Raw genomic sequence first — 16,333 nt, 5'->3', positions numbered from 1 at the left:
GAGACCCAGAAAAGGTTGAGTAACTTTAAAGATTAAAAAATATTTGCTAGCAGAGTCAAAAGTATATAGTTCAAGGTTTCCAACTGGCATTATTTTTTTTTTTTTTCTGTAAAACAAAATAGTGCTTCCTGGTAGAAATTGAAGGAAAAAATGAACTGGTCCAAATGTGTACTTAATCCAACACTTCACTTGAAGGATATTTTTTGAATGACTGAATTTCAGTGTCTGTTCTCTAGTGGGAAATTCTGTTTCATAAGGATTCTCTCTGCTTACCTGGTTATTTGAGATTTCACTGTAATTAGGTCATCCTTCCATATTACAGTATGTGTTTATCATACTTAAATATAAATCCACTTTTTCTTGTTTTTATGTTAGATTTCAGTGTAGATGGAGAGAAACTAAATTACCATTTCTCATCTGATTCTTTTTATGTAGATATTTGTTCACATTGGAATAGATATGTTCTAGGAAAACTGATGGTATAGCCAAATTTTATGTCAAACCTTTTAAAATGAAATGTGGTATGTGCCATGAGTGAGGTGTATTACTGAGCTATAGTCCTCATTGCCCTGCTGAATTAATAAGGGAATTTTGATCTTAGAGAATTAGGAAATTTAAAATCCCACAAATGCATTTTTATGTTAAATATACTGAATTTTTTCTGCTTAATCAAATTTGTAATATAAAATAGTGCATAATTTTATAAGTAAATATCTTATCCATCAGGGGTTTATATGCTCTTTTTTTTAATTTTTTTTAGAAAATTAACAGGATGACATTGATCAATAATAGTACATAGGTTTCAGTTAAGCATTTCTATAGCATTTAAACTGTTGATTATGCTGTATACCCATCACCCAAAGTCAAATCATTCTATCACCTCATATTTGTCCCTCTTTATAACCTTCCCCCCATACCCTTAACAGTCCCCCTCCCCCAATACTCCTTCCCCTGGTAATCAATTCACTTCTATCTATGTCTATGAGTCTCAGTATTATATCCCATCTATGTGTGAAATCATACAGTTCTTAGCTTTTTTTTTTCATTTATTTCATTCAGTATAATGTTCTCAAGGTCCATCCATTTTGTTGTGAATGGCACTATGTCATCTTTTTTATGGCTGAGTAGTATTCCATTGTATATATGTACAACATCTTTATCCAATCCTCTATCAAGGGACACTTTGGTTGTTTCCATATTTTGACCACTGTGAATAACGCTGCAATGAACATGAAGTGCATGTGTCTTTACATACCAATATTTTTGAGTTTTGGGATAGATACATAGTAGAGGGATGGCTGGGTCATATGATAATTCTATTCTTAATTTTTTGAGGTACGACCATGCTGTCTTCCGTGATGGATGTACTAATTTGCAACCCACCAGCAGTGAATGAGGGTTTCTTTTTCTCTACAGCCTCTCCAACACTAGTTACTACTTGTCTTGATAATAGCCACTCTAACAGGTGTGAAGTGGTATCTCATTGTAGTTTTTATTTGCATTTCTTGAATAACTACTGAAGATGAGCATCTTTTCATATATTGGTTGGGCATTTATATGTCCTCTTGACAGAAGTGTCTTTTCAGGTCCTTTCCCCATTTTTAAATTGAATTGTTTGTTTGTTGATGAGCTTTGTGAGTTCTTTATATATTTTGGATATTAACCTCTTATCGGAGCTATCATCTCCCATTTAGTGGGCTGCCTATCTGTTTTGTTGTTGGTTTCTTTTGCTGTGCAGAAGCTTTTTAGTTTGATATAGTCCCATTCATTTATTTTTGCCTTTACTCCCCTTTCCTTTGAGGTCAAATTTATAAATTGTTCTCTCCAGCCAAGGTCCATGAATTTAGTACCTGTTTTCTTCTATGTAATTTATTGCTTCAGATTTTATAGTTAGGTCTTTGATCCATTTTGAATTAATTTTTTGTTCAGGGGAACAAACTGTTGTCAAGTTTTATTCTTTTGCATATGGCTTTCCAATTTTCCCAGCACCATTTATTGAAGAGGCTTTCTTTATTCCATTGTGTTTTTCGACTCCATTGTCAAAGATGATTTGTCCATATATATATGTGATTTTATTTCTGGGCTCTCAATTCTCTTCTATTGGTCTATATGTCTGTTTTTCTGCCAATACCGTGTTGTTTTGATTATCGTGGCTCTATAGTATAATTTGAAGTCAGATAGTGTAATACCTCTGGCTTCATTATTTTTCCTCAGGATTGCTTTGGCTCTTTTGGGGTTTTTTATGGTTCTATTCAAACCTGGTAATTTTTTGTTCTATTTCTTTAAAAACTGACATTGGAATTTTGATGGGGATTGCATTAAATTTGTATATTGCTTTGGGTAATATAGCCATTTTAACTATGTTGATTCTTCCAGTCCATGAACATAGAATATTTATTCATTCATTGTGTCTTTTTCAATTTCTTTCAGTAGTATTTTGTAGTTTTTAGTATATAGGTCCTTCACAGCCTTTGTTAAGTTTATTCATACGTATATTATTTATTTTTGTTTCAGTTGTACAAAGAATTGTTTTTTTGAGTTCATTTTCCAAAATTTCATCATTAGCGTGTAGAAAAGCAATAGATTTTTGTATTTTGTGACTTGACTGTATTGGATTTATTATTTCTAATAGATTTTTGGTAGAGTCTTTGGAGTTTTCTGTATACGGAATTATGTCATCTGCAAAAAGTGATACTTTTACTTCTTCTTTCCCAATATGGATGACTTTTATTTCTTTCTCTTGCCTGATTGCTCTGGCTAAAACTTCCAGAACTATGTTGAATAAGAGCAGAAGGAGTAGGCAGCCTTGTCTCGTTCCTTATTTTAGAGGAAAAGCTTTCATTTTTTTCACCATTCAGTATGATATTAGCTGATGGTCTGTCATAATATGGCCTTTATTATGTTGAATTACCTTTCTCTTCCGATTTTATTGAGTATTTGAAACAAAACGGGATGTTGTATCTTATCGAATGCCTTTTCTGTATCTGTTGATAGGATCGTATGATTTTTGTTCTTTGTTGATGTGGTGTTTTACGTTGATTGATTTCCATATGTTGAACCATCCTTGTGCTTCTGAAATGAATCCCTCTTGATCGTGATTTTTTTTTAATTTTTATTTATTCATTTTAGAGAGGAGAAAGAATGAGAGAGAAAGAGAGAGAGAGAGAGAAAGGGGGGAGGAGCAGGAAGCATCAACTCCCATATGTGTCTTGACCAGACAAGTGCAGGGTTTCGAACCAGTGACCTCAGTGTTCCAGGTCGATGCTTTATCCACTGCGCCACCACAGGTCAGGCCATGATGTATTATTTTTTAATGTCCTTTTTAAAATTCAATTTGCTAGTTTTTGTTTAGGATTTTTGCATCTGTATTCATTAGAGATATCGGTCTGACATTTTCTTTTTGTGTGTTGTCCGTGCCAGGTTTTGGTGTGAGGGTTATGTTGGCTTTTTAAGATGTGTTAGGGAGTATTGCTTTTATTTTCTGGAAGACTTTGGAATGATAGGTACCAAATCTTTGAATGTTTGGTAGAATTCAGTAGTGTAGCCATCTGGTCTTGGACTTGATTTTGGGAGATTTTTGATAATTGTTTCTATTTTCTCCCTGCATACAGGTCTGTTTAGGCTTTCCACTTCTTTGTGACTCAGTCTAGATTGTATAGTACTAGGAATTGATCCATTTCCACTACATTGTTGAATTTGGTGGCATATAATCTTCTAGAGTATTCTAATATGATCCTTTGTATATCTATGAGGTTGGTGGTAATTTCTCCACTTTCATTTCGGATTTTGTTTATGAGAGTCTTTCCTCTTTTTTCCTTAGTGAGTCTAGCCAGATGTTTGTCAATTTTATTGATCTTTTGAATGAACCAGCTCTTTGTTGTATTAATTTTTCCATAGTTTTTTTTTCTCTATTTCATTTAGCGCTGCTCTCATTTTTACTATTTCCTTTCTTCTGCTGACTTTGGGTTGCCTTTGTTCTTTTCTTTCTAGTTCCTTAAGATATGATGTTAGGTGGTTTACTTGAGATCTTTCTTGTTTCTTGATACATTCCTGTAATGATATAAACTTTCCTCTTTTTACTGCTTTTGCTGCATTGCAGAAATTGTGATATGTTGTGTTGTCATTTTCATTTGCATATATCTTTTGATCTGTTTTTATTTCTTCTTTGACCCAGTCATTTTCAGAAGTATGTTGTCTAATTTCCACATTTTTATGATTTTTGTTTTTTGTGACAGAGACAGATAGGGACAGACAGACAGAAAGGGAGAAAGATGAGAAGCATCAATTCTTTGTTATGGCATCTTAGTTTCTCATTGATTGCTTTCTCATGTGTGCCTTGACCGAGGGGATATAACAGACCGAGTGACCCCTTGCTCAAGCCAGTGACCTTGGGGTTTTGAACCTGGGTCCTCCGTGTCCCAGTCCAACACTGTATCCACTGTGCCAAAGACTTAGGGTCAGAAATATGCTTGGTATAATTTCAGTCTTTCTGAATTTGTTGATGTTAGTTTTGTGACCCAGCATATGGTCTATATTTTAGAATGTTCTTTGCACACAAGAGAAAAATGTACAATCTGATATTTTGGGATGAAATGTTCTGTAAATGTCTATTATGTCCATTTTACTCAGTATGTCATTTAAGGCCAATATTTCTTTGTTGATTTTCTGTTTGGATGATCTGTTTAAATCCATCAATGTTGTGTTGAAATCTCCAAGTATGATTATGTTTTTGTCTGATTCTATTTCTAGATCAGTTAGTAGATGTCTTACATATAATATATTGGTGCTCCCTGGTTTGGTGCATATATATTCAGAAGTGTTATGTCTTTTTGATACAATGTCCCCTTTATCGTTGTGAAATGTGCATCATTGTCTCTGGTTACCTTTGTTTTGAAATCAGCATTATCAGATATGAATATGACTACACCTGCTTTTCTTTGGCTATTATTTGCTTCGAGAATCATTTTCCAACCTTTCACTTTGAATCTACTTTTGTCCTTGAAGCTTATATGTGTTTCTTGAAGGCAGCATATGGTTGGGTTTTGCTTTTTGATCCAGTCTGCTACTCTGTGCCTCTTTATTGGTGAGTTCAGTCCACTTACAGTTAGGGAAATTATTGACACTTGAGGATTTTCTATATCCATTTTAGGGTTTTTTTCCTGGTAGTTCTGTGTCATGTTTGGTTCTTCTTTTTCTTTTTCTGTCAGTTGTTTTTGTTGGATGGTATTCCATCTTTTTCCCTCTGTGTCTTCTATTTTAAGCCATGTGTTTCAGTAGTAGCTTTTTTGTGGGTGATTTCCATTAGCTTATTAAGAGAAAAATGTTCATATGTACAAGAGTCCTTTGTCTTACGGGTGCTTCTGCACTGCATCCTCCTTTGCTACTGTGGCTCTTTATCCTCTCCCCTTGTATGTTATTGTTACCTTGTTTTTATTGTGACTTTGGAGCTTTTACCTCTAATTTTGATTTGTTTTGTTTTGTGTTTGTGTGTGGGTGTGTGTGACAGAGAGAGGGACAAATAGGGACAGACAGGAAGGGAGAGAGATGAGAAGCATCAATTCTTCATTGCGGCTCTTTAGTCTCCTTAGTTGTTCATTGATTGCTTTTTCATATGTGCCTTGACTGGCAGGCTCCAGAAACATGAGTGACCCCCTTTGCTTCTGCCAGCAACCTTAGGATCAAGCCAGCGACTTGGGCTTCAAGGCAGCAACCTTTGGGTTCAAGTCAGTGACCATGGGCTCATGTGTATAATACCACACTCAAGCCAGCAACCCCATGCTCAAGCTGGTGACCTTGAGGTTTTGAATCTGGGTCCTCCGAGTCCCAGTCTGACACCCTATCCACTGCACCACTGCCTGGTCAGGCACGTCTCTGTCTTGTGTAGTGATGGTATTCAATTTCTTCTTCCTTGATGCCATTTGAAAGTGGTATGGTTAAGAACCCTAACTTAAAAACAACTAAAAAAATAAAAAATTAAAATAAAAAATGCAATAGAAATGTAAAAATTTTTTAAATTATGACAAGTATAGAAGAAAAACCAGAGGAAAAAAGATTGAAAGCAAAGAAATAAAAAACAAAACACCTGCAAAAAATAAGAATAAAAACATAAAAAGTAAAGAAAATAAAATTCAAATGAAAAATTGTAAAAAGGAATAAGAAAAATAGGAAAAATAAATCTCAGTTTTGAGGTATTTTTAAAGTAAATATCACTGTATTACAAGTTTTAGCTCTGTGAAGTTCCTGGGCTGACCTCCCTGGAGATGTTGCTGTGGCAGCAATGTAGGTGGGGCTACAGTCTCATTGGTGGGTGGTGCGTGTTATGAGGGCTTTATGTCTTTGGCTTTACCGCTTTTCGACTCTAGCAATGGTGATCTCAAGCTTTGGGGCACTCTTGCCCACATCTCAATAGACCTGGGGACCAGATGTGGTGCACCTCTGTTCTTCAGGGGAAGAGAATGAATGGCTCTGGGGAAGTTAGCTGTGGGGTTTGTCTCCCACTCTTGTTACTGTGAGTTGAGAGAAGTGGTATCTGGTGGGCTGGGGGCTGCACTTTATCTTGCTCTGTCTCTTCCTAGTGCAGGCTGCAGGCTGACCATGGGAACACTGGCCATGACCTCATACTCTGGTCGCTTTGATTTATCTTCCTCTCTCCCCCTCTATCTGACTGCTTTTCCTGGCAGAAGGAGACCCAGTCACTCTGAATTTCCCTCTTAGAATCCCTCAGACAAAATCCAGAGAGCCCAAGCATCCCTCCACCCCAAAGTCCAGTAGAGAAAAAAAACCAAACCGGTCACTCTGAGTTTGTCTCTCTCTCCAGAGTCCACCGCAAATGCATTTTATCTTCTGTCCCCCTTTTCAAACTGCTCCACTTTTTAGTACATTTGGGTGCATGGTGTACCTGTGAGCCTAGTAGGGGTTTCTTCGCTGGGATTTCTTTGCTGGGGTTATAGCTATTCAATTTGTTGAACTTTCAAGGGGACAGAAAAGAGTATCTCTCATGCTGCTATTACTCTTGACGCCAGGGTCTATATACTCTTTTAAAGCTTTTTATTAATCCTTTTAAGGCTTTTTTCAGAATCAGATCATTTCAATTTCTTTAAAACCAGTTAGAGAAGTTAGCTTGTTCTGATGGAATGACTTTAAAATATATATATTGTTTGAGTAAATTTTAATAGCATAACTTATTTCTAGTGTACCTGCTTTTAACAGAACAGATTTCTGTGTTGTCCAGGTCTTCTAGGTATTTTTTGAAGTAAACATACAGCAGATGAGCTTTCGTTCATATTTCTTTGTTTTTATATGCCGTTTACATCAGTTAGGTATTTGTTATCCAAATGTTGTCACTTTGAAATATTTTTCTAAGTAATTAGCTATAGACAGAATAACTAAAGTATTTAAGAAATTATTACAGGGTTTATTTGTTTAAAAATAGAATAGAAAAATAAATAGAATAGATTTTAGCTTACCATTCTGATAGAATTAACCACATCTCTCACTCATTTGATTTTGGAAAAAAATTTTTTTTAAGGTTTTATTTATTGATTTTTTAGAGAGAGAAAGGTGTGGGGTGGAGGAGTGGGAAGCATCAGCTCCTAGTAGTTGCTTCTCTGCTTCCTGTATGTGCCTTGACTTGGCAAGCCTGGGGTTTTGAACCAACGACTTCAGCATTCCAGGTTGATGCTTTATCCACTGCACCATTACAGGTCAGGTGGATATCATTTTTGAATTTGTGGAAAACTGAAAGGAGTTACAGCTAGTATGGAGGAATTGAACATTGAAGGGCGTGACCAGGATGGATATCCTCTGTCATGTGTACTACTACAACATAAGAAAGTAAGAACTGCTGGGTTGAACATCAGTATTCATACTTTGTCTCATTTGTCTTCAGTATAGAGTTTGTGAACAGAGGTTTTTTGTCTTATTTCATCATTTGATTCTTTTTTTCAGTAGCTATTTTCAGTCCAGCTTTTTCTCCGACTTCAGCCACAGTAAAACCCTCGTTGGAGTTTTTATTTTACAAGTTGCTCCAGTGCTTTTCAAATGACAGAGTATAGTTTTTTCTTTATGTGATTGTCCCATTTGAAAAAGTAGTGCTTTCCATATAAGTTGAAATTAATTTCATTTTCTAGACAAGAAACTTAGCACATTTACTTTTTTAATCCAATGAATATAAAACCTTTAGGCGTAAATGGGGAAACTTTTGGCTCTAGTAATGGCATTGCTTTTTAATTAATTGTGGATTATTAGGCAAGTCAATCTCTCTAGACCTCATTATTCTCAAATATAATTTTAAGATCTAAAATCCATTTTTATAAGGTATTGAAAAACATTTCATGGTTCTAAAAATTAACATCAAAATGTCTTGAAAACATTTTGGAAGGCAATATCGCCATCTAGTGTCTTTTCATAAAATTGCCTTTAAAAATAAAACTAAATTTCCTCAATGCTCTGTGTATAGGTGTAAATGGGGGAGGGAGAGAAGAATTGCCTCCGTTACTTTTCAAAGAATTAGATGAGGTTATATTCATGATAAAATTACCTCCTTAACGCATTCAAGCTAGAATTGTAGTTATTTTAAACATTTGTATTTTATATGTCCTAAAATTTTAAATATGTTCATAGAAACTTTTATTAATTCTGATCTGTAAAAAGGTTATCCTGATATGGAAGACCCTCCTGGTATAGATTAATGCAGGGAGCTTTGGGAGTTCTAGGTCGTACAGAGGGTCTTCTGGGAAACCCTAGACAAAATTGGAACCATGGTAATATGAAAGATCACTCATAACATGAATAACAACAAATAATGTGACTAAACAAGCCTCAGAAATGGTAGTCTCATTTTGATCACTGATTTAACTGCAGTTTGACCTGTGGTGGCGCAGTGGATAAAGCGTCGACCTGGAAATGCTGAGGTCGCCGGTTCGAAACCCTGGGCTTGCCTGGTTAAGGCACATATGGGAGTTGATGCTTCCAGCTCCTCCCCCCCTTCTCTCTCTCTGTCTCTCTGTTTCTCCCTCTCCTCTCTAAAATGAAAAAAAAAAAAAAAAAAAAGAAAGAAAAGTCTTTTAAAAAAAAACAAAAAATAAAAAGACATAAATTATACTTCCTTTGGCCCTAATGGAGTAGATTACATTCTGAGCATATAAAATGAGAAAGGCAGTTTAATTCTTTAGGGTACATTGCTACCATTCCTCATGTATTGGAAATTTGATCAGTTTCCTTAATGCTGAAGATTTACAAATCTGACTTTCAAGCCTTGATCCTTAATCTCTAAAGTTGTATGTTTACTGGACATATATCTTCTAGATGATCTAGTTACCTTAAACATATTGTTATATAAAACCTATCTTTACATCCCCTTAGAAAGTCTGTTTTTCCTTCATTCCCTACTTTATTTATATTTTTAAATTTATTGATTGATTGATTTTAGAGAGAGAAGAAGAGAGAGTGATAGAAAATCAATTTGTTGTTTCTCTTATTTATTGTTGTTTCACTTGTTAATTCTTGTATGTGCCCTGACTGGGGACTGAACATGCAACCTTGGCGTATTGGTATGATGCTCTAACCCAGTGGTTCGCAAAGTGTGCACCCAGATGCACAGGAGCACCCTAGAAGATGTCCAGGTGTACCTTATGGTATTTCAGAGAAATATGTGCCTGTTGGGGACCAAAAAACCAACAGGGTTTTTGGAGTTTAGATTTTGGGGGACAGAGGTGTGGGGAATTGGCTATGAGCTGACAACCTGCCTAACCCCCCACCTCACTTGCCTGATTAAGTTGCAAAAGGCTGTCAAGCTGTGGTGCTGGATTGTTTACAGTGTACACTTTACACTACCCCCCATGTTCCCCAGAAAGACTGGAGGCAAGTTTCTTCTATCCTTTGTTTGGTATAAAGTTAAGATGATATGTATGGTGGGAGTTTTCTGCACTCAACACAATTAAGAGTAAAAAGAGAGGTACTCTTCAATGGACTGACAAGGAAATGAGAGTTTGCCTTTCAAATATATGCCCAAACATTGAAGAAATTGCTAGGACACATCAGGCTCATGTTTCTCATAAACACAAGAATGAAAAAACTTAAACACATTCGCTCCAGGACCTGCCGAATTTACTAAGTCTTACTAAGAATATCTCTCTATATATATGTAAAAAGATAACTTTTTGTTGTTTTTTAACTCCTCTTTTTTACAAATTCTAAACAGCATAACAAAAAATGTAACATAAAAATGGTTTTTAATGTCAGAATAAATTTAATTTTGTTGTATTTATTTTATTTAATTACCATGAAAGCACACTTCGACTTTATATTTTTTTCTTTAATATTTGACTTAATTATTATAACATATTTCTCAGAACTTTGTATATAGTGCGCCTATAATTATTTGTAGGATTTTAAATGCACCCTGACTTCAAAAAGTTTGAGAACCACTGCTCTAACCAAATGAGCTACCTGGTTAGGACTTCTCCCCCACATTTATTTATTTATTTATTTATTTTAATTAAAATTATTATTTATTTATTTATTCATTTTAGAGAAGAGAGAAGGGGGGGCAGGAAGCATCAACTCCCATATGTGCCTTGACTGGGCAAGCCCAGGGTTTTGAACCAGCGACCTCAGCATTGCAGGTCGAGGCTTGATCCACTGCGCCACCACAGGTCAGGCTATCCCCCACTTTTTTTTTTTTTTTTTTTACAGAGACACACAGAGAGAAGGACAGATAGGGACAGACAGAAAGGAACGGAGAGATGAGAAGCATCAATTATTAGTTTTTCGTTGCATGTTGTGACACCTTAGTTGTTCATTGATGCTTTCTCATATGTGCCTTGACCGTGGGCCTTCAGCAGACTGAGTAACCCCTTGCTCGAGCCAGCGACCTTGGGCTCAAGCTGGTGAACCTTGCTCAAACCAGATGAGCCCGCGCTTAAGCTGGCGACCTCGGGGTCTTGAACCTGGGTCCTTCCTCATCTCAGTCCGACGCTCTATCTACTGCGCCACCACCTGGTCAGGCTATCCCCCACTTTTATTAAAGGTATTCGGTCATTCTCACTTACAGATATATTTCATATAGTCCATTGCAAAGAAAATTTAATTGGTTTTACGGCTATTAATTTTACAGAGAGAGGAGGGGGGAAAGCAAGAAGTATTAAGTCATAGTTGCTTCACTTTAGTTGTTCATTGATTGTTTGCCACATGTGCTTTGACTAGGCAAGGTTAGGGTTTCAAACTGGCAACCTCAGTGTTCCAGGTTAATGCTCTACCCACTGTGCCACCACAGGCCAGGTTCCCTATCATTCTTTTCAACCACCCTACCCTCCTATCTATGTACACCTGTGCCCAGATAATAGCAATGTTAAACTATTTACACTTCTCTAAACAAGCTGAGCTCTTGACTACTTTTGTGAATCTACAGTAAGTTGTTTTCTTTTGTGTGAAATTATACTTCCCATTACCTCAGTCTGAGAGATCTGGTTTTCTTCTCTTCACTGTGTGATTTTGTCATTACCTCCTTTGAAATCTTCCCTGAATCCCATAGGCAAAATGGGCACATCTTCTTTTATGTGTCCAAAGTACATTATTTATTACTTTATGTAGTACTCAGAATATATTACTATAATTTATATCTGTATTGCCACCAGACTTTAAGGCTCTAAACAGCTACAACTATGGTTGGTTGGCTGTTTGATACAACCATCTGTTAGTGCTTGGTTAGTGCAGTGCAGTGCCAAGATTGAATTTCAGTAAATGTTTGTTGTTTATAAAGAAAGAAATGAACTTAACTAGCATTTGTATTTGGTACTTTATTATATACAGAGCCTTTCACAAGAATTATTTGAAGAGAAAGCAGTCCTATGAAATGGTGATATAGATATTATTTTTTTTACGCACATTTTATAGGTAATGAAACTGAAGTTTAGGAAACTTAAGTATGTTTTCCAGGATCACACAGTAAATAGCGGAGCTAAGTAAGAATTAAACTCGCATCTTTTAACAGAAAGGCTGTGTTCATTTTTGTTATACTGGAGTGCTTCCCTGGTTAGGCTCTGGATCTAACCTTGATTACCTAAAAAGTATCTTACTGTGGGTGGCCAAACCTAGTAGACCAAGTTAGAAATGTTCATTTTGGGGGATTCCATATTTTCATTTATTTGTCAGACATTGGATGATATATTTTCATATTACAACAGTACTTCAGTTTTCTGGGATTTCTTCATTTCAAAACAAAGTTTCAGTGCCTTTTACTTGTGTCTTTTTGTTTGTAAACACAGCATCCTACCTAATTCATAACATGGAATATTTTCTTGATAATACTAGAAACAGTTATTAACTGGGTGATTCAACTAACCTTATTTTCTTCTAACTGCACCTACCTTGGAGTTTGTTTTTATAATTATAAATTCCTTTTTGTCTGCATACTTCTTTCTCATTAAACATTAAAGTGGAAAGTGATTGTGCAAAATTTTGGAATAAATGATCAAGAGCTTTTTCTTGGCTTTAATAAAAACCATTATTTTTAGTGTCTACTGAAAGTGTATTAAAAACTAATTTGTTAAAATGCTTAAAGTATAGTATTTATTAAAAAACATTTAGCGTGACCAGGCGGTGGCACAGTGGGTAGAGCGTCAGACTGGGATGCGGAAAGACCCAGGTTCGAGACCCCAAGGTCGCCAGTTTGAGCGCAGGCTCATCTGGTTTGAGCAAAAGCTCACCAGCGTGGACCCAAAAGTCACTGGCTTGAGCAAGGGGTTACCTGGTTTGCTGAAGGCCCACGGTCAAGGCACATATGAAAAAGCAATCAATGAACAACTAAGGTGTCGCAACGAAAAACTGATGATTGATGTTTCTCATCTCTTTCCATTCCTGTCTGTCTGTCTCTATCTATCCCTCTCTCTGACTCTCTCTGTCTCTGTAAAAAAAAACAAACAAAAAAAAACATTTAAAACATATGGTAACTAAGATGACTGTTCTAAATGTTGCCTAGAACTTTATATGTAGTGTATAAAATAATCATCTATTTAAATATTTTTTCCAGTGGAATTTAGTAATATTAATTTGTGTAATTTCTCCACATAATTTAACATGCTTTTTAAATTTTTAATTGATTTGAGAGAGAGAAAAAATCATTTGTTGTTTCACTTACTTATGCACTCGTTGGTTGATCTTGTGTGTGCCCTGACTAGAAATCACAACCTTGGCATATCGAGACTACACTCTAAACAAATGAGCTAACCAGCCAAGGCCCCACATGCTTTTTAAAAAACATTTAAAATGTTTTTAAATAGCCTACCTAGTGGTGGTGCAGTGGATAGAGCATGGATCTAGGATGTTGAAGTCGTTCCTGGTTCAAAACCCCAGGGTTATACTAGATCATGGGCTTGTCAGCTTGAGTGCTGGCTTGCGAGTTTGAGTAAGGGGTCACTGCCTCAGGTTGAGGTCCCCCCACCCCCCGTTCAAGGCATATATGAGAATCAATTAATAACTATGAGTTGATGCTTCTCATTACTCTCTCCCCCCCCTTCCTGTCTCTCACTCTCAAAAAATAATTTTTAACATAAAGTTAAAATTTAACTACAGATTTATATTAAACATTTTCTTGAGACCATATATATTTAGTTGCACTTTTGTAACAAAACCATGGTTTCGTATGCTTTTAGGCACTTGAAATATTTTAGAAAATCAATCACAATTTTCACAAACTTTGTTCTTTGACCCAGCTAGCTAATTGATATATGTCATCTAAAGTTGCAAGACCGCGTATGTTAAGGTGTCTGCCCTATGCCCAGCATTGTTCAGGTTTTGTGTGTAGGGTTCATAATAAAGAATGGTCTCTGAGGTCTTTTGACTTTTTTTTTTTTTTTTTTTTTTTTTTTTTTTTACAGAGACAGAGAGGGAGTCAGAGAGAGGGATAGACAGGGACAGACAGACAGGAACAGAGAGATGCATCAATCATCAGTTTTTTGTTGTGGCACTTTAGTTGTTCATTAATTGCTTTCTCATATGTGCCTTGACCGTGGGGCTACAGCAGACCGAGTAACCCTTTGCTCAAGCCAGAGACCTTGGTTCCAAGCTGGTGAGCTTTGTTCAAACCAGATGAGCCCGCGCTCAAGCTGGCGACCTTGGGGTCTTGAACCTGCATCCTCCGCATCCCAGTCCGACGCTCTATCCACTGCGCCACCGCCTGGTCAGGCTTGACTTTTAGGGAAGGAAGAAAACATGAAATAGAGTTTTAATACGGTGGTTAGTAAGAATGTGAAAATCTATTGTAAATAAAGATCAGACTTTATGAAGGTGGTCTTTTCATTATGTTTTAAAAGAGGTCTAGAATTTGATTGAGAAAAATAGAAGAGAAATTTCAAATTTAAAAGGAGTTAAAGCATAAAGAGGTGAACATGTTTTTAAAGAATGATTAAGCCCAACTTTATCACAGTTTATAATAAGGTCAGTTACTCTTTTTTTTTTTCCTGGTTTTAGCATACTTTTAATATAGTCTTGTCTTTGGTAATGCTGTGATGCTCAAATTGATGGCTTTCATAGTACAAGCGTTTAAATTGTTTGGAGAAATTTGGCTGGATGGAGGTAGAGCTGATAGGCTTCTGACGTCTTATGTTACGTAGAACTTCAGATCCACAAGAGGGAATTGCTTTACAAATGACATGCTCCTTTTCCTCATTTCCAAAACTGGTCCAGACCTAATCCAAACTCAAGTGGAATACATACAGCCTCACTGGGAAATTTCCTATGATTCAGCCTTGGCATCCTTGTGATTTAGAGGCTATTCAGAAAGAGGTTTAGGATTGAGCTAAAGACATAGTGATTCATTCTGAATTATAAAGCCTAAAGATGAGAGTCAAAGAACCACCTCTAGCTTCTTAGACCTTCATTATTCATGTGAATCAGCAGAACATGATTATTCTCTGAGGATTGAAAACATTTTGCCAGACAATTTGTACTGTGATGGTCAAACTTTTCTTAGTACAACAGCTTACTTGATAATCTCTTCTATGGTAAAAAAAAAAAAAAAAAAAAAAAAAAAAAAAAAAAAAAAGGTAGCAATATGTATATGTCCTCTGCCTTTAAAGATGACAAAGGAATCATCAGGTAAAGTATCCTACATCTTGATATTGGTTCTTTGCTGCATATACTCAACTACTACAATCTACACATTTCTATACTTTCTGTTCTCGTAAGTTTTATTAGGTGGTTCCAATTTGAACTATATTTTATATGTATTAGTAATTTGCCAATTTAGTTAAAATCAACTCCCTTTAAGTCAAACTAATCTCTTTAAAAGTTATGATGAAAGGAAAAGCAGTACTGAACAGTTCAGATGATAAAAAGACCTTTCTTTGGTCAGATTACAGTTAAAACCTGCCAACTTTTTTATTTTTATATGTTAAGGAAATTTTTTTAGTTAATCATGCTGCTCCCAAGATGTATTTTATGAACATGTTTCAGATGTTATAGCCTGTCTGTATTTAGTAGTAGGCATATGAAAGTTATTTTAATTAGGATTTCAGGGGTGCTTTGATTAGCCAAAATAATATTTTCTAGGAGAATCTGTTATTCTAGCAGATACTAACTCTAAATAGAGTTTGTTGTGGTTTTTTTTGTTGTTTTAGTCGGCCGTATACTAACAAGGTCATCACTTTATGGTACCGTCCACCTGAACTGCTGTTAGGAGAAGAACGATATACACCAGCTATTGATGTATGGAGCTGTGGGTAAGATAGGGTTATTGACTGGTTTAATTTACCTGAAACTTTCATTAGTAAAGTAAAATCTTATCATTTGGTAATGATGGCTATTTTTTTTATTAGATGTATCCTTGGCGAACTCTTTACTAAAAAACCTATATTTCAAGCAAATCAGGAACTTGCACAACTAGAATTAATAAGGTAAGCTCATGATTGTAATATTTGCTGGGAGGGAGTTATTATAATCTGTAGGAAATTTAAAATCTTTCAGACTGTTTTCAGCAGAACAACAGTATGGATCTCTCGAAGGCTGTAATGATTGCTGAATGGAGGAGAAATTAGAATGCAGCCGTTTTGATACTTGATCTAGTAAAATTAAGGCTCTTTTAAAAATGATTGATTGATTGATTGATTTTAGAGAAAAAGGAAGGGGGAAGAGAGAGAAATACCAATTTGTTGTCCCACTTACAATGCATTTATTTGTGCATTCTTGCATGTGCTCTGACCAACCTCACATGTGCGACCTGAACTCACAACCTTGGTGTGTTGGGACAACACTGACCAACTGAGCTACTTAGCCAGGGCCAGAATTAAGGTTCTTAAAGTTCCTGAATCTTTTTTGTGATTAAATCAAAGTGCTT

The 16,333-nt window shown here is 35.9% G+C and overlaps 2 protein-coding genes across 3 annotated transcripts in view; one reads left to right on the top strand and one right to left on the bottom strand.

The window, feature by feature from the left end:
* Positions 1–16,333, bottom strand: part of MPLKIP (M-phase specific PLK1 interacting protein) — a 138,266-nt gene that overhangs the window by 36,406 nt on the left and 85,527 nt on the right. Inside the window, exon 3 of one of the 2 annotated variants that reach the window (XM_066343319.1) lies at positions 14,151–14,190. The exons of the other annotated variant lie outside the window; for it this stretch is intronic. Coding sequence (XP_066199416.1) covers positions 14,158–14,190 — 33 coding nt within the window. The 3' untranslated portion in view covers positions 14,151–14,157. Of the gene's footprint in view, positions 1–14,150; positions 14,191–16,333 lie in introns of those variants that run through there. 2 annotated transcript variants of the gene reach the window in all.
* Positions 1–16,333, top strand: part of CDK13 (cyclin dependent kinase 13) — a 128,515-nt gene that overhangs the window by 80,415 nt on the left and 31,767 nt on the right. Inside the window, exons 8-9 of the mRNA XM_066343315.1 lie at positions 15,618–15,719; positions 15,816–15,893. Coding sequence (XP_066199412.1) covers positions 15,618–15,719; positions 15,816–15,893 — 180 coding nt within the window. The remainder of the gene's footprint in view (positions 1–15,617; positions 15,720–15,815; positions 15,894–16,333) is intronic.

Source organism: Saccopteryx leptura, chromosome 6, assembly GCF_036850995.1.
Source record: "Saccopteryx leptura isolate mSacLep1 chromosome 6, mSacLep1_pri_phased_curated, whole genome shotgun sequence".
Classification (NCBI taxonomy): Eukaryota; Metazoa; Chordata; class Mammalia; order Chiroptera; family Emballonuridae; genus Saccopteryx; species Saccopteryx leptura.
This window is presented reverse-complemented; position numbering and strand designations above follow the sequence as displayed.